Source organism: Lissotriton helveticus, chromosome 9 (genome assembly GCF_964261635.1).
Source record: "Lissotriton helveticus chromosome 9, aLisHel1.1, whole genome shotgun sequence".
Taxonomy (NCBI): domain Eukaryota; kingdom Metazoa; phylum Chordata; class Amphibia; order Caudata; family Salamandridae; genus Lissotriton; species Lissotriton helveticus.
In genome coordinates, this window is record NC_136070.1 from 1,117,976,529 (window position 1) to 1,118,000,714 (window position 24,186).

The 24,186-nt window shown below is 41.9% G+C and overlaps 1 protein-coding gene across 6 annotated transcripts in view; it reads left to right on the forward strand.

Moving 5' to 3' along the window:
* PTPRG (protein tyrosine phosphatase receptor type G) overlaps window positions 1-24,186 on the forward strand; it is a 1,220,925-nt gene that overhangs the window by 389,336 nt on the left and 807,403 nt on the right. For all 6 annotated transcript variants that reach the window (XM_078661520.1, XM_078661521.1, XM_078661522.1 and 3 more), the window contains exon 3: window positions 9,283-9,462. In XM_078661520.1, coding sequence (XP_078517646.1) covers window positions 9,283-9,462 — 180 coding nt within the window. The remainder of the gene's footprint in view (window positions 1-9,282; window positions 9,463-24,186) is intronic.

Genomic DNA, 24,186 nt, shown 5'->3' on the forward strand with positions numbered 1-24,186 from the left:
GTGGTGGCAGCGGATAGGGTCTGTAAGACGGTTGAAAGCAGGTAATGGACACTTACCAAGTGTCTGCTGCCGACTGCCCTCTGTGCTGGGGCTACCGTTTTGGTAATGCAGTTCACTGGGTCTGTGGTTCTGCTATAAAATGCAATATTTAATTTTATGGAATATAATAATCATGGTGAGAAGTTGCATTCCACTCTAAATGAAGCAAAATGACCTTCAGCATTTCAAACTTTATTCAGAGAATCATTGTATTTTAAGACCAATAGAATTATCTGGTCTATCAGTGAGGTGAGGAGGGTGGCTTGTACCAAGTTCTTGATCACCGAAGTAAGAAACACGTTTCATTGTTCATCTTTTGTATAATAAGCTGAATTCAAGGAAATTAGGATTATGTGGAGAATCTCTAGATGCCAGGTGAGATGATGCTGCTCCAGTAATTTTTTTCGGTTCCTATAATATAGTGTCTGTGTAATCATGGATTCAATAGACATTCTGTGAAGGGATCAAAGTACTCTGCACCATGGACTCTGTTTTCTTGAGAGCTATGATGAGCCAGGTGTCAGCATTTCTTTTTTAATTTTGGTTTGATGCTACTATTAGGTGAATATCAATGTGGAATTTTTATATTACAAAATTCGTGGCAGTGATCATTGAAGACTCTGGCACTTTGTGGATGCATTTAAAATTCTTCACAACAGAAGTCTATGTTGTAATTCCTGACTCAAAATATATTAGTAAATGACATGAAGGACAAGTGGAAGTGAATCTATGATGATAGGGGATTACAAATAAGAAAGTATTGAGTAAGGCGCTAACAGTAGCCAAGCAGAGAGAATATGTAATGTAATGTAAATTGCTTTTGTATAGCGCATAAATCACCCGTAGGTTTCAGAGCGCTTGCAATGACACCAACACCAGACAGAGATAGAGGGACAGAGAAATGAGGAAAGATAGCTGTGGTAGGCAAGAAAAGAGGAAATTGTAAAGAACAGACCCAGGAATATTATACAGACCTCAAATGAATTGTCTGGTTTGAGCTGCTAACAGCTGCTAACATTTGTTGATGGGGAGAAGAGGCCACGCACTCCAGCGTGCATCACGGAATACATTGCATTTGAATTTGAGTTCTTAGTGGATTTTTACCTAAAGCATTGACTGTAAAACGGAGTCTATGTTAAGCTAGTGCTAGTGGGATACCAAGGTGTGCTGTATGACCTCTCTTAGATTGTTCATATGAGTCTTTATCCGTGGTTTTATAGAATCTTTACCTTGGTTAACCCTTTTTGTTATTAGTTTACAATTAATTGAAACGGGTCTCTTTTTATTTATTCTTTTACTAATTTGTTTCCGTGCAATACCACCAGAAACATTACACAGTGCTCAATTAATCATTCACATTTGAGACACACCAACATTCCCTCTTGGGACCCACCCTCCATTCACCCTCCCACCCCACCAAATTGCACTTGCACTTGGCACAGCGATGAGTCTGCTGCCAGGGACGCACCATTTGACAGTGCCCTAACTTTACAATCCACCCGTAAAAAACTCTCCATTTCCTCTGAAACTTTTCGAATTTGTAGGGGGCATCCTCGACCTTCATAGACCACCTGATTCACCTCCGTGCATCTTCTCATACCCTCTAGCCACATGTTGGCTGTCATGCTTAGCAACTAAAATACTTTACGTACAAAATAACAGCTACAACCTCAATATATCCACCCCCCCTCCCCAGTATCAGCTCACCTTCAAGTATGTCCAAATCATGTGAATAAAAGTGCCCTCCTCTGCGTGCCATTGTACACATATAGGGCTTTGGGCCCTACATATTTTGAATAACCTGCTCTTATTATAATATATCCTATGCTGGATCTAAAGTTGTGTTCATCTCAATCTGGCTTTAGTCGCTACCTTCAAAGGATGCATAAAACCTGCCTCCCAGTCAGTGTCATCGATGGATCCCAGGTCGGTCTCTTACCTGCTTCAGAGGTCATCAGAGGTATTATTTAAGCTAGTTAGTTAAATTTGAGGGACAGGCTTCTGAGTGACCACACCCATCAGGATCCAGTTTTCTCATTGGGCCATACTTAATAAGATCTGTACCGCTGAGCTTCTCAGTCCCAAGGGCATACACAGATCACAGATCTATATATGTTTGAGTGGCAACAGCTGAAATTCCTCTTGCAGTGCCTCAGAGCTTCAAAGTGATCCCCCTCCAACACATCTCCTATGAAGCTGATCCTAATGGCCTCCCATTGCTTAAAACCGGACCGTGTTCAGAACTCCTTTTTAGGTCTCGCCTTAGACAGTGCATGCACTGTCTATTCGAGAAATTTAGTAAATGGCATTTAAAAGTGCCACCAGAGGCTTTTACTGGCCTACAGCTTGCGTTCACGAGCTTGTGCACCTGCACAGCTGCCATCTGTGTTTTTATTGCTGTAATCCGGCTCATCTGCTTGCACCACCCACCCTCCCTTTTCCCCCTCCCTCCTGGTCAGTTTAATTTGTGTCTTATATCACTGTGAATTCTCCTGCTTCCACCAGGCACACACACCATCAGTCATCAGCGCACGCTTCCACCAGGCACACACACCACCAGCCGTCAGTGCACGCTTCCACCAGGCACACACAGCAGCCGTCAGTGGACGCTTCCACCAGGCATACACACCACCAGCTGTCAGTGCACACTTCCACCAGGCACACACACCTCCAGCCGTCAGTGCACGCTTCCACCATGCACACACACCACCAGCCGCCAGTGCACGCTTCCACCATGCACACACACCACCAGCCGTCAGTGCACGCTGCCACCAGGCATACACACCACCAGCCGTCAGTGCACGCTGCCACCAGGCACACACACCATCAGCCGTCAGTTCATGCTTCCACCAGGCACACACACCATCAGCCGCCAGTGCACGCTTCCACCAGGCACACACACCACTAGCCGTCAGTGCACGCTTCCACCAGGCACACACACCACCAGCCATCAGTGCACGCTTCCACCAGGCACACACACCACCAGCCGTCAGTGCACGCTTTAACCAGGTACACACACCCCACCAGCCGTCGGTGCATGCTTTCACCTGGCACACACACCACCAGCCGTCAATGCACGCTTTCACCTGGCACACACACCACCAGCCATCAGTGCACGCTTCCACCAGGCACACACACCACCAGCCGTCAGTGTAAGCTTCCACCAGGCACACACACCACGAGCCGTCGGTGCATGCTTTCACCGGGCACACACACCACCAGCCGTCAGGGCACGCTTTCACCAGGCCCACACACCACCAGCCGTCAGTGCAGCAGACAGGCTCTTCTCAGAGTTTCTTGGTAAATACGTGTTCGATACCTAGGAGGGAGTGGGTTGAGTTTCCTAAAACCATGCCGAGTATGCAGGTGCAGTGCATGAACTCCTGTGTGAATGAGTCCTGCTGCCTGGGGCTCACTCACTCCAAATTGCGCCTGCACCAGGCTTTTTCTCATTTGCAAAGTTCGGCGCATGCGCACAGCTAGGCAGCCCCCACATCTCCGGGAATGATTGCTACCTACAACCAGAATGAAAACAACATTCAGAGCAATGAAAACAAGTTCATTTGATGCAAAGAACTGTTAACAAAAACCATGTCCAGCTATTGTAGATCTGGCAACTTAAACAAAACAGCCACAAAAAAAAACAAGCATTGGCATAGCCAATAGGTCTCGCTTTTTGGACCCTATAAGTATTTAGTTATGCACCAGAATATCCTTGGTGCAACAACACCAACTGTTGGCCGAACACTTATAAGGTACAAATGCGAGACCTATTGGCTATGCCAATGCTTTTTCACAGTTCTTTTCCAAAGCGGTGTGGCCAGTGTTCTTTCCCTGCCAGCCCAGAGCCTTGTTGGTGTCATCCACACTTTAAAGGTTGCCTGCATGAACTCAAACAGCAGTTTTCTTCCTTGTGTCCATAGATGTAATGTACGTATATGTCTTGTTCTTTCCCGTTGTGGCACTGGATCAGTATCCGAGGTAAAACCCCATTAATTAATGACCAGAAGTTGCGAAGCCTGATAGTATGCCCTTATGTCTGAGAGAATAAGAGAATAATGCATGGTTATAGAATGATTTGTAGAGCATCTGCAAAGCTATCTTCGGATGACCCCATCCCAGAAGAGCATCCCAAGTGTTTCTCCAGCGGGTCAAGGTATGATTTTCGTATCTCATAGGGTATATTCTACAAGAAATACTGGGGTGTCGATAGAGCAATCATTTTAAAAATGGAGACCCCGTCCATACGTGATAAATGCCTGCTCTGAGGACTGTCCTGCAATTCCTTGTGAACCCAACCCAGATTGACTCCAGGGATTTATCTCTGTTTACTGTTTTGGCTATTCCCAGGGGAAAAGTCCTTTAGGACAAAGCCAGAAATACGCTGTGCCTTCACAGCGCAGTCAGCAGAACGAAGGCGTCTTTAGCACGGAATCGTTCTGCACGCAAGATGTTTCTACAACTTGCTATAGCGGGGGTGCAATGGTGGAGTGGTGTTGGAATTAAAGTCCAACACCTTCCCTACTGTTGTGGAGACTGGAGTTGGAATAGTTAATTAAACTATTCCAATATTCAGCGCCACCCTAAGGCAAGTCGTTAAAATGACTTGCTTGCAGAAAAAATGTGTGCTAAAGATGCATTTGTTCTAATGACGGAGTTTCTAAGGCATTTGTGAAAAACGCATGCGGAATTTCGTCATACATTAATTCCCAAATACTTAAAGCTTTTTCTAACTACCCAAAAGTCCACAGCCAGTTGGCCCAGTCTCGCCCTGTTTCCCATTTGATAAAGGATCCATTTGTCACAGTTATTGCGGTATCCATAGTAGGTCTCAACGTTTCAGAACACAGACTGGATCGCTTGTAGTAACGTCTCAGGGTCCATAAGATATATATGCGCGTAGTCCACATATAACCTTAGGAACTCTGACTCATTGACCAACTTTTGAAATCCAACTATGTCAGCTCTGCTTTGCACTCTGCACGCAAGTGGTTCTAGGCAGAGTGCAAAAAGCAGGGGGGTATAATGGGCACCACTGCCTTGTGCCCTTTCCCATTTCAAATGGATCTGAGGGGATTTCATTCACCCTTCCCACCACTGTTGGTGCCTCATGTGACAGTTTAACCCACCTGCAGAATTTGGGGCCAAATCCAATTTGTTTTAGGGTCAGTTGGCGTTAATCCAGTTGATTGAGTCAAAATCCTTTTTGGCATCTAGTGATGTCCTAGAGGTCACTGTCCACTTTTTTGTGGTCTAACCAGCCTTGCAAACATCTGCGATTAAGTCATGTTGCCCTTTCCGACTTAAACCCCATTTGGTCCTCGTGGACAAGTGAGGTCATCACCCCGGATATTCGTGTAGCCATATTTCTGGCCAGTATCTTACTTTTGCTGTTGAAAAGCGAAAGGGTCCTATATGATGCAGAAAGATTAACGGGGTTACCCTGTTTGGGCATCACCATAATAATAGCAGGTTTAGGGTCATCTGGAAGGGCTCCCTCCTCTTTAGCTTTGTGAAAGAGATTCACAAGATGTGGCTTAAGGAGTGTCACCAATCTTTTGTAGGTCGAGCCTAGAGGCAGCACGCATGCAGGACTTGTCTTGTGAGGCATGCTTTAATAGAGTATGCTGTGGAAGCACCTCCCACACTCCTCCCATATTTGTAATTGGCTTGTGTCATTGTCCTTAGTAAACACTGGCTTCCCATTCATTATGAGGCTTGTTAGTCCCACCTTGTCCATCTTTTACCGCCCAGAAGGACTTTAATTCAGAGCGTGGCGCCCCCTTCAGGGACACCGCGCTCTGTTTGTTTGTTTATTTTAACTTTAATTTGGAGCGTGTTGCCTGCTACAGGGACACCACACTTTCTTTTTTTAACTTTAACAGTGCCAGAGGTTAAAAATTTGCGATTGCAAGACCTATAGCTTTGTAAATGCGTGTTATAAGTGTACTGGTAGACCATTTGTTCCTGGTGTTTTCCTTTTTTTCATGTGTGGCAAGGCTTTGAGTTCTTGCAGTGAGATCATCCTCCAAGGCCCTTCCTGTCTTCTTGGCTCAACAATGGGACCTGGAGCTCACCAAGTAATGCTCATCTTGCTGCGTGTGGGTGTGCCTAGCTTTATAAAGTGTTCAATAGTATTGTGTGACTGACTGTGCTATCTGCATGTCAGTTTTAAAGGTAGTTTCACAATCTGTATTCCGGCCACCCCACCACACCTCTTGCTTTCTCCTTCCCAGCCATGCTGGAATGCTGCCCTTCTTATCCCCTGTTTAATGCAGTTTCCTCTGCATCGAGAGGTAGTGCAGTTGAGAGGTGTTATGGGTGAGTTTTCGATATTGCTCCTGAACTACCACTAGCCACAGTTGCCTCAGTTTGCAACCAGGAAGTCTCTGGAGGGGCAACACTTTCTCCTTCAGTTCTTTTACCTGCCTATCTCTCATCTTCACAGAAATTCTGTTTTGGGCTCTGCCACTAAGCACTGTCTTGTTGACCTCACAGAGCACAACTGGGGAAGCCAGAGTGCCTTGTTTTCCTTGAAATACAGCTGTGAATCTACCTGCAGAGCAGTGACTACCTCCCTATACAATAATGCCATCAATAAAGCCTCCAGGAATGGGAGGTGCTCCACGAACCAATCTTCAAGGTGAGTTATAAAAGCAAGTGGTTCGAGGTGCATCTAGCCAGAAACCTCAACCTAGTCAGCCGGGACCAACCAATAATCCAGACGCAATGAGGTCTTCTGAACGTCAGACTGAAAGGAATATTGTCTTTCTGATGGAGTGCATTAGATGGTTGGTACTTTGGATTTTAACAGACCGGTTTTACCCAACGTAGCCTTCAGGGAGTGAACACTGATTCTTGTAACCTAAGTATGTTATGGAAGGCGGGATTTCGTTTACTGTGATCAGGTGCTTTGCTTCACCTCGAACTTTGAAACTATACAGACCTCTGCTGTCATTGGCATAGGGTAATCTGGCTATCGATTTATTGTTTCGGCACTTAAAACCGAAACACTGTTTCCCTTGAATGGGATGAAAATGTTTTCCTCAAGGACACAGTATACATTTATAATAGCTCTCGCACTGAATGTGTTACTGCAGAACGCGCTTTGCAGTCCTCTGTGTCCCTATCTTAACAAATGAATATGACAATTTCACACCTTCTAGTGTTTTAGCTACCCTGTCTTTTTGGTTCCTTAGCCAGTGCTTCCACCGTTCTGATAGCTGTCATTTGTGATACCGCTACTGATTAAATTATCGACCCCCTGGCACGAAAAGCTTTCTGTCTCCATCTGCGGGGACAGAAGCAGTCCTGCTGTATGATGTACTGCTAGTGACAAAAACTCCGCGGGCTATGTGTAATTTTACTGCAACTTTAATATGAATGTGCAGTTATAGTGTGATGTTTGACTGCAATGTGTTCTGTTGACACGGTCCCGTGTGCTGCATTTGTCATGCTGAATATGACACCGTACACAGTGCAGGAAGAGTGCTTCGCCTCAAAAGTGAGTACTTGCAGAAAGAGAAAGCTTTTACGGGTTTTTTTTGACCAAAGGATGTCAACCTGCTCAGTCCAGTCACCAGAGAAATAGGTGGTTTTTATAAAACTTCACAAGAACATCTTGAAAAAAGCAGAAAGTTCCCCAAAAGTAGGAGAATAAACATACATTCAGCAGAATTAATTTAAGAGGTTAACAAAAACGCAAATGCCTTTTTATGTTTCTAATGCCTTTGTTCTGAAGCATGAAAGGGTAGATTGATACTCTAATAAGTGGTAGGCTCGATCTAAAAAATGTACTACCAGACATGCAAAAGACTTATTGTGGGCTTACCAAGAACTTAATGGGACCCATATCCCACCCATTGATTACCACTAGTCCGCTTTACTGTCATGCTTTCCTTTCCCAGTTTGTCCATCTTGTGTATGTCCCTTCCTTGGGACGGAGCTTCTTCACCATCTGTATAATTGGCTGGATTCTGTCCTCCTTAGGTGCACTTTTACTGCACTCCTTTCTTTTATTTGATTTAGCTCCTTGAGACTGTATTTTTCATCTCTGTCGGTCTCTCTCCCCTCCCCATACCAAATATTCCCATGGTCTTTATCGCTGTCTATCTCGTTGCAAGTTATTTCCAATAGACTTTTACCCCCTCCAAACTCCATATCTGTGTTCCTTTCTAGCTCGTGCTTCTTTACCCACTCCTTTTTGCAGTTTCTTAATATGCAGCTTTTCTCTCTACTACCCATTCCCCATTGCTTTCCTCCCACCTGCTCATCTGTTGCCCAATATGCCAAGTATCTATTTTTTTAAAAATATATATTTTTGGGAGAGGGTCAGGCAGTAAATTGCTGGAGGCCCCTGAGCCTTAAAAAACAAAACAAAAAAAAAACTTTTGCTGTAATACTTAATTTTCTTTTTTTAAATTACCGACCTATCCCTTTAGGTAAAGTAAAAAAGAAAAGAGTGCCCACATAATTTTGATGGTGCCTCCCTAATGAGGCACTGATACATGCACATGCCCATTTTTTATTTTTGCTTTTCGTCATGCTGCAAATTTTTATGAATGCCAGCTCTTTTTCCAAAATCGACGTCTTGAATGAGAGAGAATTTCTGTTTTGCTCCGACTGAAAGCTCTTGCTTTTATTAGGTTGCCTAATCATTGTATTTTTCAGTATAATTTGTTTTTAAGATCAGAGTTCCATTATTCACCTTAGTGCCAAGGTTTTGTTTCCAAAACTTACTGAAAAACCCTTCTTGCATTCAGTGTCCTTAGTTACCAGTTTATAACAGTTCATTGAAAATTTGCAACTTGACTTGGTTTTCTTTCGGAAAGTTTGAGCAACACGTAATTTTTTCCACAGTGTATGCCATTCTGATGCATTGTGATTTGTGTTACACTGTTTATTTCAAAATATGCGTTTATTTCTTTTGCATTGCAGTGCTGTTTATTTTTGTACTCTTAGTGTTGTAGGAACTGTGAGCACCTTGATTAGTGTAAAAGATGCACGCAGTTTAATTTTCATCCTGGATCTCTTGAGTCTGACCACTGTGAATCAAATCAGGAACTGTGCTGACAAAAATACATTTTCAAGCAAATTATTGTATGCAAAATGTCTTTTTTTGTATTCAGTATACATTCAACAGGCAAACAATTTGATCTAATTGGGTATTCTTCCATGCTTTGGTCTAAGCATTTGCATTGTTTGGGGCGTGACTTTCAATAATTTCAGCTTGTCTTTTAACAGGATTGTATGGACCTGAGAACTGGGTGTTATCAAGTGCAGACTGCGGAGGCATCCATCAATCGCCGATAGATATTACAGATCAAAATGCACAAATTGGAGATGAATACCAAGAGCTGCAGCTAGATGGATTTGATACGGAATCCTCAAACAAAACCTGGATGAAAAATACTGGGAAAACAGGTAAATGTTCTTAATTAAGAAGTGTTCTGCCATGCCTTTCCCCAATTCAATATGCCAATTTAAAAACTGCATTTTATCAGTAACTACACTTAAACCCAGACTTGCTTGTAGAAGCGCAATGGAAGAAAAATATGGCTCATTTTCAGGGGCTTAGATTTTAACAGTTAAAGATAACTTATCAAGTATATTTCATTAATAATTCCATAGTGAACTTGACATTACCAGTTACAGCCCGAGTTGAAATAACATGAAAATGTGTGATTTGCAGTTGATGGAATCATTCAGTTCATTTTTAACTGGTAATTCAATTTTTAGATTGTCAGGCTAAATGATTACCTATTATATTGATAGTCTGTTTTTTGTATTCTCTTACAGAGAAATGTTAGATTTGAGGAAGTTAACATTTTTTACGTACATTTCCCACATGACAATGTAGAAATATGCCTTAATATTAATGTAGGAAATGTGTGTCAATATAGAGAAAATGTGCTTTTATCAAATGTGCAAAAAGAGAAAAATGCTGCTTATTTCTGCAGAAAGCTCCCATTTCCGTCGTTTTTTTGCTGCTAGCCCCCAATATTTTGTGGTTCCTTCCTTTCCCTTTAGTAAAAATAAATGCTGTTTTCTAAATGCTAATTTAACATTCTAATTGAACTGTAGATCCTAACCTCTTAATGAAATGTGCTGTTTTCTGAAAAATAAATGTATTTCCTTCCTCACACTATATAACTTAATCGTATTTTAAAGTTACCTCAACCACATGCTTATAATGAAGAAGTATTGCTATAGATTCGGTTCTCGTGATCTAACCAGAACATGTTAGGTATTAATGTTTCATTTCATAGAGCAGCCCATTTTTGCACAATGGGATACTAAACTGAACAGATAATAGAGTAGAACTGCAGAGGTTCTCAGGATAACCTTCCTAGATGTATCTTTTTGTAATACTCAGTAGCAACATTCAATTAACATATCGGCATGAACGTTTACCGTGGGAATCGAGGCAGAAGACGACAGACAGTCAGAAGATTCTTTCCTATTAGCTAGAGATGATCCAGCATTCAGAGTTTTGAACAAGTTTTGTGCTTTTCTATATAGCACTTGTTCCTAGTTAGAGAGGCAGTGCAATCTATTCACATCTTTCCTGTGCCATGCCCTCTAGCGCTTGACTGTGCTAATCTTCCCCAAAGTTTCTGTGAGCTAATGCCAACAGTGATTTTCAGTATGGAGACTTTCTCCATACTGATCATAGCTACTGCTGTGATTATTTCCTTACACTTGTATTACTGGTTACTACTGCAGCTGTTAAGGAACTCTGCTGAGTTTCCAGAATTACTCTTTATGGGGAGTTTGACCTGTTATAGCTTTGACCTGTTATACCCTGTTGCTCCAAATGTTCTTATGCTCTTTTCCAAAGGAGCTCTTTATGGGTTCTGGCAATAAGTTAGGTCCTTTTAGATTAAGATGGCGATTAATTACTTTATTGAACACACTATTTTGTAAGCTAATTCTAACCAAATGTTCTTAATATTTCTGTAAACAGACTTATTTCACTAACTGTAATAAAAAGACAAAAATACAGACTAATCTCTTAATGAGCATAAAAAACTTAACACCACCAAACCTCTCATCATTGACTGTACATTAAATTCTACTAGTTGATCATTTATTAGGAAATGTATTTGGGTTGTGCTCCTTTCTACCATAGTGGCAAAAATGTATCGACCTGAAGATGAAAATTGGAGATTCTCTTAGTAAGCTTCAAGGTGGAGCTGTTTATAAACATTTTGAGATTTCTGTGCTTGCAAATCTAGTAGCTGAGAAAAGGTTTAACACTCATAAAATATTACCCAAAATTATAATTTGAAATTCCTGATTCCTGAATCCAGTGTCCAGAACTTGAAGATCCGACAAGCGGTATTTGAAGGTGGTTGCCGTTTTATAGATGTTAGTACCAATAGGGCAAATGCGTTGTGATTGTGTCTTTCTACTGGTTTGAATGTTTGAATAGAATGAGTAGGTAAGAAGAAAATGGTCAATTAGTGGTTGAAAAGATGTTTGACGATTTCAAACTTGTTGTAGTCGAAAGATCAAGGGTTAACATAATAATTGGAGCTTGTTTGCAGAGATTTTAAAGTGTAATGTGGGAGGTACTTTCACCTATACTATTGACATAGTGACAAGGAGCTCTGTTGTGAATCATTATTATTGATTTGTGTTAGTAAAACGTAACTGCGCAAACTGGAGAAACTGTATTGATGTGGGTGATTTCACGCTGTCCAAAATTTCACTTGCGGTTATTGAAAATATTCTTGAGTGTTTAGGAAACTTGCTTTCTGTCTAGTAGAGCAAGCAAAGAGTTTTTAACGTTATTTGTAAAAATTGTAAGAATACGGAGAAAATTGCAAAGGAGGGTGAACTGCTGTGAGGTTGAACGTCAGTGTTTTGAGCAGGGATTGGTCGATTGGTGTATTTCGTGCTGGGCTTGGTTGGTGACATTGCAGAGCTGTGCTGAAATAGGATTTTCGGGGAAACCTATAGCACTTTTGGTTTGTTAAAAAGAGCGTGTGAGAATAATAACTGAAATGTATTGCCCAATGAGAAATTGACATATACGAAACCAAAGCAAAATATTTGTGTTACTTTTGCTGTTTTAAATTGACCTGTCATTATCGAATGGTTTGAAGATTTAAAACATTTGGCGATAGGGGATGTTACTATTCCAGTAAGAAGCACCTCTTGAAGGTACACCTGCATACATTGACTACTGAGCATGGTTTAAACACATGTCTTTGGCTTCACTAATGGAGTAGGATTACTGAGAAGGGTACTTTGAGCTTTCCTAGGAACAGGACATTTAATACCAGGATTCTTGATAATTTGTAAGGAACATTATACAAGATAAACCACTACCTAGACCCATTCAATATGAGGCTTTTAGTGCTAGGGAGAAAGTCGCAAGGGAAAATGAAAGGGAAAAATATAAGAGGAGAACAAAGGGAAGTTAATTATGCAAATGCCTGGTGGGATGAGGAACAGTGTAGATGAAGGAAGGCAATTATAGAAGGAACTAGATTATAATCTATAAAACATCAGAATCTGATAAAGGAAAAATCCCATGAAGAAAGAGGTAGATGTGTCTGATATGGATTCCAGTGAAGAAATATTAGAATAAATGTTAAACTTCTGACCCCCCCCCCCCCACTATATGCCACCCCTGTTGGTCAGAAAGAATTAGGAGCTAGTTTAGGTCAGGCAGTGGCTACTGCCTCTTTAGCTTCGGGTATTACACCAATTAAAAGACCTTTGCAAATTCTGTAACTTGTACCACCAGTTGTGACCCAATTACCAGGTAAAATTCCTACAATGACACCTACTGCTGCAGTGACTAGCACAGACCCTGTACCTATCGTTCCTGCTCAAACTACAACTTAGGCTGTGGCAAGTGCTCCTTGAAAAGCAGAAATGAGGCCAGATGCTCAGCTAGTACCTACCTCAAGAGTTGTTCTGACTTATCAAAATTCAGAGTTTGTGGAAGTCACAACAGATGATACAAGCACTGATAAATGGAGAGTATTTGGTCTTTACTGATCCATTGGCTCCTGGTGATCTAAATGTGACTGAGGAAGGATATATACCAGCTTAGGTTGAGGAGGTGACTAAAAATAAGAAGCAGAGAGTGTTGAGGCACAAGAAAAACAATAGATGGAAAAAGAGAAGCTGTAAGACCTCCCCCTCATTGAAAGTAGGACTAGAAGAAATAATAAAAGGATGTTTGGCGTATCAGAGAACAGTATCAGAGAAATAATTAATTTACCTGTGTTACGAAATTACAAGAGCTGCAGCTTTGGTGCATGACAGGATGACTGAAATAGCTAGTAGTAGTAGTAGCAGTTATGTGAATCTATACAGGAGTTATAATGTTAATTTGTGATCAAGCCGTAGAAAACCTGAGGGGTTACCGGAATGCGTTAGCACATTGTAGAATTGGTAAAATGCATTTGGCGAAAGGCTGAGAAACTTGAAATTAGATGAGTAAAGAAACAGCCAGCCATTGTCGGAGAGCAGAGTGAGCAAGATGAGGAATAGGCAACTAGTTACCCATTTAGAGTAATAACAGGAGGAATATATGTACATGTTCCTTGAAGTCAGGGTTATCTGGCAGCATTCACAAATAATTTTTCAGAATTGAGAGACAGGCTAGTGCAGCGGTATGCGCAAGTGGAATGGTTCATTAAGATTTTGAAGGTGATTATAATACATTTTTAAACATTCTGGTACCTGCTGATTTTATGGGCTGAATGTAAGATTGTGGTACATGCGAGTGAGCGTTCCTTCATTGACTTTGAAGTAGATTATGTTTCCAATCAGTAGCCTCTTGGTTGTGGGGTTCCCCCGGGCTCCTCCCTGACCCCCACCCTATTCAATGTTTATATGAGACCCTTGGCGGAGATAGTCCATCCATTTGGCATAAAAATCATCGCCTATACAGATGACTCGCAACTCGTGGTTGCTCTGAACCACCCTGAGAGGTCATCTTGCACCCTAGGCTGCTGCCTAGAGGAGGTTGCCAGATGGATGGAACTCTCATCCCTCAAACTAAATGGTGACAAGACGGAGCTGATGCTCCTGGGCAACTCTCCCTCTATTAACTCTGTCCTGCTCTGGCCTGCCTGTCTCGGGCCTGCCCCAGCCCCGAAAGACCAGATCAAAAGTCTGGGCATCTGGCTGGACAGTTCCCTCACTTTTAATCATCAAGCAGCCAAACTTTCAGCCACATGTTTTGGCCTATTCAGGATGCTGCGTAAGATTCTTCCCCTTCTCAAGCCAGAAGGATCATGGTCCAGGCCATTATTCTCTCACACCTGGACTATGGAAACGTCCTCTATCTGGGAACTCCATAATATACCATCAATAATCTCCAGATCATCCAGAACTGCGCCACCCTACTGCTTCTCCAGCTCCCTCGCTGTCAGTCAGCAAAATCAGCCCTGGAAACTCTGCACTGGCTGCCGATCAGGGAAAGGACTTAGTTCAAGGCCATGTGTTTGGTCCACAAAGCCTTCTGGAAAAATGGCCCAGCTGTCATTCAGTCCCTGATTACCCCCTACCAACCTCGGAGAAACCTCCGCTCATCAGCCTCCTTCCTCTCCATACCCCCCAAAATAACGAGATCTAGATGTGGCGGACGGTCTTTTGCCTATAATGCAGCTTTTCTGTGGAATACTCTCCCACTACATCTCTGAAATGAGCCCAATCTGTTGGCCTTTCGAAAGCTTCTTAAAACCTGGCTTTTCAGGAACTGTATCTAACTCATACCTGCTTGACCACTAGCTGAGCCGTCTGCAGCACTGGGAGGCCTCAGGGTAGCCATCGCGCTATATAAATATTTAATTCATTCACAATGGCCAAAGGATAAACCAGTGAGGGAAGTTAGAACTAATGCACCCTCACCTATTATGATGGAACAATATGAAGCAGTAATTACCTTTTTAAATGGCAGAATACCCTTAAAGATTTGGATTGGTTAAAGATGAAAACAACTACCCAAGATCTGAAGGAAACTGTGCATGAATATTAAGGAAGCAAGATGGTGGCCATGTGAAAGGAAGTCTTTATAGGTTCTGGCTAGGATTAGTTAAGTCCTTTAGCTGAAGATAGAGAGGAATTCCTTTGTGAAGCACGCTGTTATTTTGTGTGGTAATTCTAACCAAATGGTCTTAATATTTCTGTAAACAGACTTATTTGACTAACCATAATAAAAAACAGACTAATCTCTTGCTGAGAAAGTACCTCATCCTTGACTTTACGTTAAATTCTATAAGTTGATGATCTGTTAAATGCATTTGGGTTGTGCTCCATTCTAACATGGTGGCAAAGATTCATCGACCTGAAGAAGCAATTAGTGTGGAAATTAGAGATTCTCTTACTAATATTCAAGGTGGAGCTGTTTATGAAAGTTTTATGAAGTTTTGGCGCTCATATTTTTGTGCTGCTCAATGTCAAAATTAGGAATACTGACACGGTTTTTAGGTCTCGCATGCATGAACATGTGCTCTCACTTTTGACGGATAAAGCGTTTTTCACAGGTCTTGGAGCCCACTAATTGCTTACCATTCGTGGGAATCATTTGCTGCCTTCTAATGGGCAGTGCTAGCCAGATTCACAATCCTCTTATTTTGGCTGAAGCAAGGTCCAAGTACTGATTGCTTCATCTCTATTAGGGTCCTTTCACTGCTGACGCTCTGATTTGGGTGCCATTTTTTTTTATTTCTTGTTCCCCTCCCACCACCCAGTCAGTGTTACGTTTTCCTCTTTCACCCCCTCCATGTTGCTTCTTCACCTCCGTCCCCGCCTGTTTTGCTTTTTCCCCTCCAACCCCCATGTTTCTTCTTTCACTCCCACCCCCTGTGTTGCTACTTCCCCTCCCACCCCCTGTGTTGCTACTTCCCCTCCCACCCCCAAAATAATTTAAATTATATTTTCTATTGTTTCTCGACACTTTTAAATGGCACCAAATTGATGGGAGATGTTTTTTTTGCTTCTCATATCTGGGTAGCAAGGTACTTTGTAAATTAAACTTGTTGCAATTTTACATAGGGAGGCCAAAATTCCTCTGAGTCTTGATTCTACCCATTGGGAGAGTATTATATAATACATTTGAAAGAGACATTTAGCCGCAGAATCCTTAACTTAGAATTCTCTCCAGGTGCCAGACTGGATATGGAACTTTTTCACAGCAGTACCTCTGTGCATTGGTAGAGGACATAGTGACTCCGTAGTGACGTCAACCACTGAATGTGATGTGGACGGAGTCCTTATAAGCACTCCCCTGACAAGCAGACGTCAGTTTCTTCTTTTCAATGCTTCAACGTTAATCCGTTAACAGTACCTCTGGCTGTTTTTTGTGCTACTTTGACTGATCGTCAATAGAACAGTGTGCCTTTTATACCTATATGTCTTCATGCTTCAAGCCTTGTCGGTTCTTTTAGTCTGCAAATGTTGGGCACAGACCCTCACTTTCATGGGTACTCGCAAACATTTGCCCGGGGCCACAACGTACGGTCTTTGGTGTGTCCGAGGGCTGCACTCATTCTGAAGTTTGGTGGTAGGGGACTGGATGGGTCAGGAATTGTGTAAGGAGGTCTAAAAAAAGGTTAAATAATTGGGCAAGCATTTATCTGCATGTTAATAAATGCTGCACCTTTATTTAACATGTATTTATGAATATAAGAGCTCAACAACTAAACAGCAGCTCTTGCTCATCAGGGGGGGCTGCATGTAAAGGACAAGAGGGCCGCAAGCGGCCATCGGGCTGTACTTTGAGTATAGTTACTCTATTTGTATGTTGTGCCTGGGAGTGCACCACGATGACAATGAATGGGACTCCAGGAAGGCGCTTAGGGATGGTCGAATAAAGCTCCTGATGGCCCGGCTGTCAAAGCCTTCCCAGTCCTCCTGTCATTCTTGATCTCTCGCTCACTCTGCGGCCCACTCAAGGAACCATTCCCAAAGCCATTGCCATGGGTGTCATTCTCCATCGACGTCCTGATGTAAGTCTGAGCACTGGTGGTCAAAATTGCAGCCTCTTCCGACTTCACCCCCTGCGGTCTCTTCTCCCACTCTGTTTGGAGAGCCATCACTTGAGTCTACCCTGTGCCTCCTTTCCTTCCCTGGTGCTGGAGCGTCTATGACCCATATGCCAGAATATTATCATTCTCTTCATCTTATCTTTGGGTCTTCTCCTTCCCTGGAGCACCTGTGGGCCCCAAGGAGATGAGTGCCTTGACTGTATCCACACTGTCGGGTTTGCCCACAGCTTCAGTTGGGCCTTCTGAGTCGATTATCTAATCCGTTCCAGTATCTATGCACAGCCCTTCAGGGTTTAAACCTTCTGCGCCTGTGCCTGATTTGCAGACACCGACTACACCATTGGCGCCACACCACTTTCTTCCCCCGACACTGCTCAAATTCAGGCACGGCATTGGTAATGGCGACCAACTTGGACACCCTCACTCAGCTCACTCTTGTTCCCCCTTCGGTTTTTCATTCGGAGGAACGTGTGATGGTGCATAGTTTGGGTCCACGCACCCAATTGCTGACACTATCCAGCCTCCCCTTCAGGACATATGGCTATCTGCACGGGGTGAAGCCTGTGGCTTAGTCTTCCCTGGCCTCAGGCATCCCCCCCAGCCCCGGCCTTGATTCGGAGATGAGCTCCTGATTAGCGGACATGCTCAAGTAGTAGTCCAGAATTTCAACAGCACTTTTTCTCACTTGGTAATGTGCCTAAGAGCTCAATCATGCAGATAATCTTTTGGAATTTCTAGATACTTAAACTGCCTATGCTACTCTGGCTTTTGTTTGTGGCCTCTGTCGGCCTCATCCCATTTTATGTTTTGCTAAACAGTCCTATCGCTTTCCCAAGTTTTCACGACGGTAATAGATATTCAGGCTTTGAAGGTTCAAGAAGGAGACTAGGAAGTGTCTCCCATTTCTGGTCAGATGCTACAATTCTTCTGAATGTTGCTGTCCACTGCAAAGCCTAGAATCAATCGGACTCTATCTTGGACTTGTCTCTTTCCGGGCGAACAACATGTCTGACCAGTGGCTTCCTTCTAAGGTCATCTGACCGGTTGACGTTCCATTTCTCCTCAAAGGTTCTTGAGTCACATTTCATTTTCCCAGGAGCAAAGACATATCCACTGCCTTCTAGAAGGACCTATCCGAGTTGACTAGGAGGAAGATACTTGAGCCTTGTCCTTTAGAGTGATTGGGTTCTAGAATTAGTACTCAATAATTGACAGCAAAAGTTGCAGGTGTTTTTGCCTCATCCTTAATTTTGAAGGCCAACTCTTTTTTAATTCGATACATTTTAAACTGAAATCTATGCAGAGGTTAAACCTGATGATTCAACCAAGGGAATGATAAGGTTGCCAACATTCATATTCTGGTGGGGAGATTAATAAGTCACCTGGGGTTACAGTAATGAAACGGCATTATCCAGTTTGGGTTCTGCCTATAGACCTGATGTCTGCTCCTCATGTTGGCTGCTTTGGTGAGTCAGTTCAAAAGCAAAGCAGTTTGGGATTTTTTTTCGTACATGATTGGTCGATACAATTTCCTTCAAGGGACTGCGGACAGGAACAATGTGTGACATATGCTGCAAATAAATGGGCTAATGATCTGCTTGGAGAGTTGTATTTGAAACCAGCAAAGGATGTGGAGTTATTTGGGACTCGATTCTGTGCCAATTAAAGAATGATCATCCTTCTAAACAGCAAAATCAAGGAGCCTCAGGAGCATGCTTTCTTTCTCTCTCTCGCAAGAGGCAGGTTATTTCCAAGCATCTGTCTTAACTAATGTTTCAAGAGAACATTGCAGAAGTGAAGTTTGGGGTCTCCCGATCCAGGAGCTTTCTCCGCTTCGAACAAACTGCTGCAGCAGTATCAGCACTTTGAGAGTACGATTTCTCTGGCACCTGCTATCATAGAAGCACCCCTCTTGTGGTTGGACCTTAAATGTCTCTAAGTATGTGCTTATGCTCCTTCATATAGCTATTTTCTGATATTTATCATGGTCCTGATTGTGTAGGGGTAGCTTGAGTCAGAGTCCATTTTCCAAGTTAGAATTTGGAAATAAATTAGTTAGCCGAGTTGGGGTTTCCTAATCTGCTGCTGGCTTCGGTCTGGGTGGTTTGGCTTCAGCATTCTACACCTGTTGGAGTGCAGTGGATTTCAGCAGTGGATTTCAGCAGCGTATACTCCTCAGGAGTTGACCAATCTAAGCAAAAGTCTGGAAAGTATACAGTGTAATGGGTTTCAGTTCTTGATCTATTTGGGCATCATGTGAATGCTCTTATGCATCAGTTCTGTTCCAGGTCCTAAGTCATAGGTGTTGGTGGAGTAGTTGTCCTGTCTTTTCCTTGACTAATAGGTCGTCATTTAAGCTTTCCTGCTTTCTCACTCTGTAGTTTTTGCACACTCATAGTAATTCTGTTTGAGCCAGCTTGGCCCTACTCCTTGTTGTTTCTTCTGCTCATTTGCAAGATCTGATCAGGCATTCAGAGTGATTACTACCACCCATTATTCTCCTCACTGCTTTCCCAATCTGTGTACCGAGGTCCTGGATTGACTTTATTTGGCAGAGTGCTGGTTGGCCTGTTGGTTTGTAGTGCCAGGCACTGCTCCGGGATTTATCTCTTGCAATGCAGGCTTTCAGGTGTCTCTCTTCCCTTCTTTGCAGATCACATTTCTGGATGTCATTTAAGCAAATTTGCCTCCATATTATGTAGTTTGTGAAACATCTACTCCTTAGCTGGGGAATGTTCATCTTTTACTTTCACCAGGTCTTCTTTGCATGCCTCACATAAGGATTTTGTTACATTTGAGGGTCCTCTTTATCCTATTGAGAACCTTTTGCACACCTCGACTACACATAAGCTGTGTTGGTGCTAGTATATTGTTTTAGGTAGCTTCTGCCTGCTGAAATGGTCTCTTCTAAAAATCCACATATGCCAGGTGTGGATTTTAGCTTTTGGCTTCCATGTTTGTGTAGCCACATTTGCTATCCTATTTCCTTTGTTTAGGGATTTGGATAGGTTCCTTGTTCTTAAGGTGCAAGGGCTTCCTAATCAAGTATTAGTTGATTACATTTTTGTATCACTGTGGACTCTGTTATGGGTGGACAGATAGTGTTGTCTTTTGGATTGAAGATTCTCTGTTGGTTCTAGGAGTTTTACTTCAACTCCCTGATGCTATTTTTAAAATTCTGCATGGGTGCAGTTTTAGTTGTCTGTCTGGTACTGTTGCCATGTGTTTTTTGGACGATCAACCTTTGCGTTGGCTTCTTTATTCCTTAAGACTTTATGACTGGAAAAAGGAAATGCACAAAGAGCTACGGCTTTAATGATTAACCAGTAATTCCATTACTCTGATTATTTTCTTTCTCGTTCAAGTCATTGTGTGTCTCCCTCTCTGCCGGATGGTTTCTGAAACTGATTGATATGGGGTTTGAGGATATTTCAGTATGTCTTCTGGATAGGCTGTCTTGTTATACGCCTCCGAGGAGGCATGGACACTGTTGAAGGAGCACTTTTGGGAAGCACTAAGGGGTAGTGAAGTGCCTGCCAAGGGAGGCGGATGCACCTCAAATTGTCATGATTGGAACTCGAATACGTGGACTCGATTGGTGGAATAGCTGGTCTGTAATTAAAGCATTGCCACCAATTTCCAAAATAATAAACTTCTTATGCTCTGAAAGTGTAGATCTGCAAAAATACGTTCATAAGGCTTGTTTTTGCATTTTCCCTATTTTTTTAAAATATAAATCGGGAAATTTATAATTAGGTGGTATGTCACTTGGATTACAGCAGCTGTTTAAGTGAGCAGAGCTACAGAACCGATGCTTATTTCGAGTTTTTACTATTTTACTGAGCAGTGCTGCACAATATATACGCGAACTAAAACTTGAGCCCCACTGTTCAATCAGCACTCAGAAGTATTTCATTTTGTGCCCTGCAATATATATCAACTATTAGATTGAAATATTGTTTACACAATGAAGTGTTATTGATCTTAGATGTTAAATGCACATCAGTGGCAATCATAAATCCCACCTCATTTTCTCTCTCCTCACCGAAAGAAATGAGACAATTTGAAAGTCAGACACACTCCCTTTCCAAACCCCCACTGTTGTAAAAAGAATCCCATACACGGAACATATGAAACACTATATTACCAGTTGTAAGTACTAACCCCTCGACATTTTTAAGGAAGCATCTATATCCTTTTGTTTTCTTTTTTCTATCCTTTCGATTTTGATGAAACTCTAGGGAGTTGCCTTCCCAAGCTCAGGAAGAATCCACGAATGAGACCTTGATGAGGCCCGATAATTTTTGCTGTTCCCCTTCCCCCCCGAATAGGACCCTTTCACCTATGTTTGTCCCATCCCTCTTTCTTTCCCACTTACCTTCTAACCCATCCTACCTACAGCTGATGAATCTCCCCCTTCTGTCCTCTAAGTGTCCTACTTGCACCTTGTACACCATTGTGAGGCTGTACCACATTTAACTTAATTGAGACAAAGAGCGCTGATGCCCGTGCATGTCTAGTTCACGCTTTGTAAAACTACCTATAAATGAATAAACCCAACTACCAATGCAGTCAAAAGATACTTAGTCGTGGTACCCACCAACCTATATCTGCGACCCACCATCGCCAAACGAAACAATGTGTGCCCTCAAGCTAAAACACATACAAGGCCACCATACAAAGAACACACAGATTGCTTGCACACATTTCTCATTAAAGTTTATATAATAGGATTTGATCACCAGGGACATGTAGACCAAGGAGCGGAAAAAGGACAGGTAACCAGACACCCGCGCACATTGAGACCGGACTGTCCGTGACACGTGACAGAACTGCAATACTCTAAAGTGAACAATTAGATGAACATTTTCTATTGTACATTCTCCTAATTATCGTGTAAATAATGTATGTAATAACAAGTAAAATGACCCCTGATGGAAGCCTGAATTATTTAAAAATGATCAAGTATTTATAAGATGGCACTTGGTCGGCATTTGTCTGTTGTAAATGGAAGGACACATATGACTCGGCTTCTCACTTGTGTGGCAGGGCGTAGCTGCATGCGATGAGTTGGTAATCTGTTGTGAAGGCGAAGGCCTGCAGAATACTACATAAAGTCGTTTTGTTTGTGTAGCATTTTAAATATATGTTTGATATTACACCTTTATCATATCAAGCAAACTCGCATTGCATCAGGATTTTTTTTTTAAATTGAGCATGAATTGCAAATAATAAAATAAAGGCCACTTTTTAAGTATTCACGTTGATTTAATAAATTCACTTTAAAACCGGAGATTTAAGTTGTTTCCAAATTTTTTTAGCCCATCCATGCCCACACGAGGAAGAATCTTCCTCTTTCTGTGTTCCTAAACAGGTTCAGAAAGTTTATTGGAACAAGGGTACAATGGGTACCAGAAAATCCTTTATGAACATATACTGTTCAAAAGCCCATTCGGTACAAGTGTTTGTTACTAGTCGAGTTAAATTTAAAAGCAATCGAACAAGTGAATTTAAGTCCCTTTAGTGGCAAATTACAAGTAACTCATTAAACGAGCTTAAATAAAACCCCTAACTTTGCTTAAAGTGCACTAGCTCACTTCCATGTGAGCAAAGCACTGACCTGGGTATGGCTGGGACATTATGCTCTATATCTCTTTGGACCTCCCGTATTTAAACATGGACTCATTATCTAGGGTTTGAGGTTCATTAGAACAAGCAGTAATAGGAGGGAGGACACCAGAGAATACGAGTGGCTTTCAAATGCAAGGGAATCCAACACTGCACTTTTCTGTAAAGGCTCTTAGAACAGACCAATATTGCACTTTTCTTAATAGGTTTTAGTCTTTAGGGAGACCAGTGTGCTACTGAATAAAGTGCAGTCACGTTCCAGGCGAGGACCGTATGGGATGAAATTAGGACTCAACACTAAAAAATCTAAAGTGAGAAAGGTATAATGTGGCTTATTTTCCAAGCATCAGTGCCTTTTGTGCTACCATACACTTGGATGATGAACTAATAATCTTAGCATTGGCAAGCCCTTATTAACAACAAATGATTTGAAACCACTGGATTTTTCATTCTTTATATAGGACATGTTCTAATCCAGCCATAGTCGTTGATGTGAATTTACTTAATCAGCTACTACTACCAGGCCGCTATGCCTTGGTCACAATGTGAAGGATAATCGTTGATTAGTAGACAAAAAAAACCCCACCATTTTTGTTGGTTCAGTAACGTTTCACCAAAATAGTTTCAATTAAAGAAAATGTTTGATATGTGGTCATTTTATTGCATTCACATTGTAGACTTGTCAAGTTATAAATATTTCATTGCTTAATGGTTATTGAGGTCTTCAGAAGAGCAGCACTGCTACAGCATATACGGTATTCATATGAAGCATAACATAACCAGGAAAAGTGTTTTGAATTCAAGATATCTCCTAAATGAAATCTAGCATATGATCAATCTTAACCTGAAGAAATACCATCTACATTTGAAAAGAGGATTAACGGGAGAAGAGTTCAGGAGTTGAATGGAGACCAACTTTGGTAATTCAGGGTGGTTTGGCCTGTCATTTGATTGGAAAATTGTTTAGTGTTTTTCTTGCCTCGCTGATTCCAGGGAAAACAGCTGATAGTCAAACTAAAATAATGGATTATAATGTACAGAAATCCAAAACAAGTATTTAACAATAGCAAACTACGGCAGGCCGTAGAGGAGAAAGTATGTGGCGAAAGGCACAGTGCCTTGTGGAAGATTATGTGCATTTCACAGAGGTGACATGGAGACTTTTTGAAAGTGAAAACCACGTTCATGTTTGTTAAGCTCCCAAATGGCTTTCTGTATTTCTGTGGTAAACTAAAACATTTGTTTGAGAGGCTTAAAACAAAGTGTGGTGTAGCTAAAGTGATTCCACTTCCACGATAGCCTCAATCATGAATATTCAGTAGAAAGGACTAAAGTGATTTTAGGACACACATTTACATGAAGCTTGTTGCATTGTTAAGCCAAAACATCCTATCATTCATAGGATTTATTAAATACATAATTTGAGCTGTTCAATGCCATCATGACACCAAATAGGTATCTGTAAAACTCTGAAGATAAATGTGTAATGCTATGTTATGGTGAT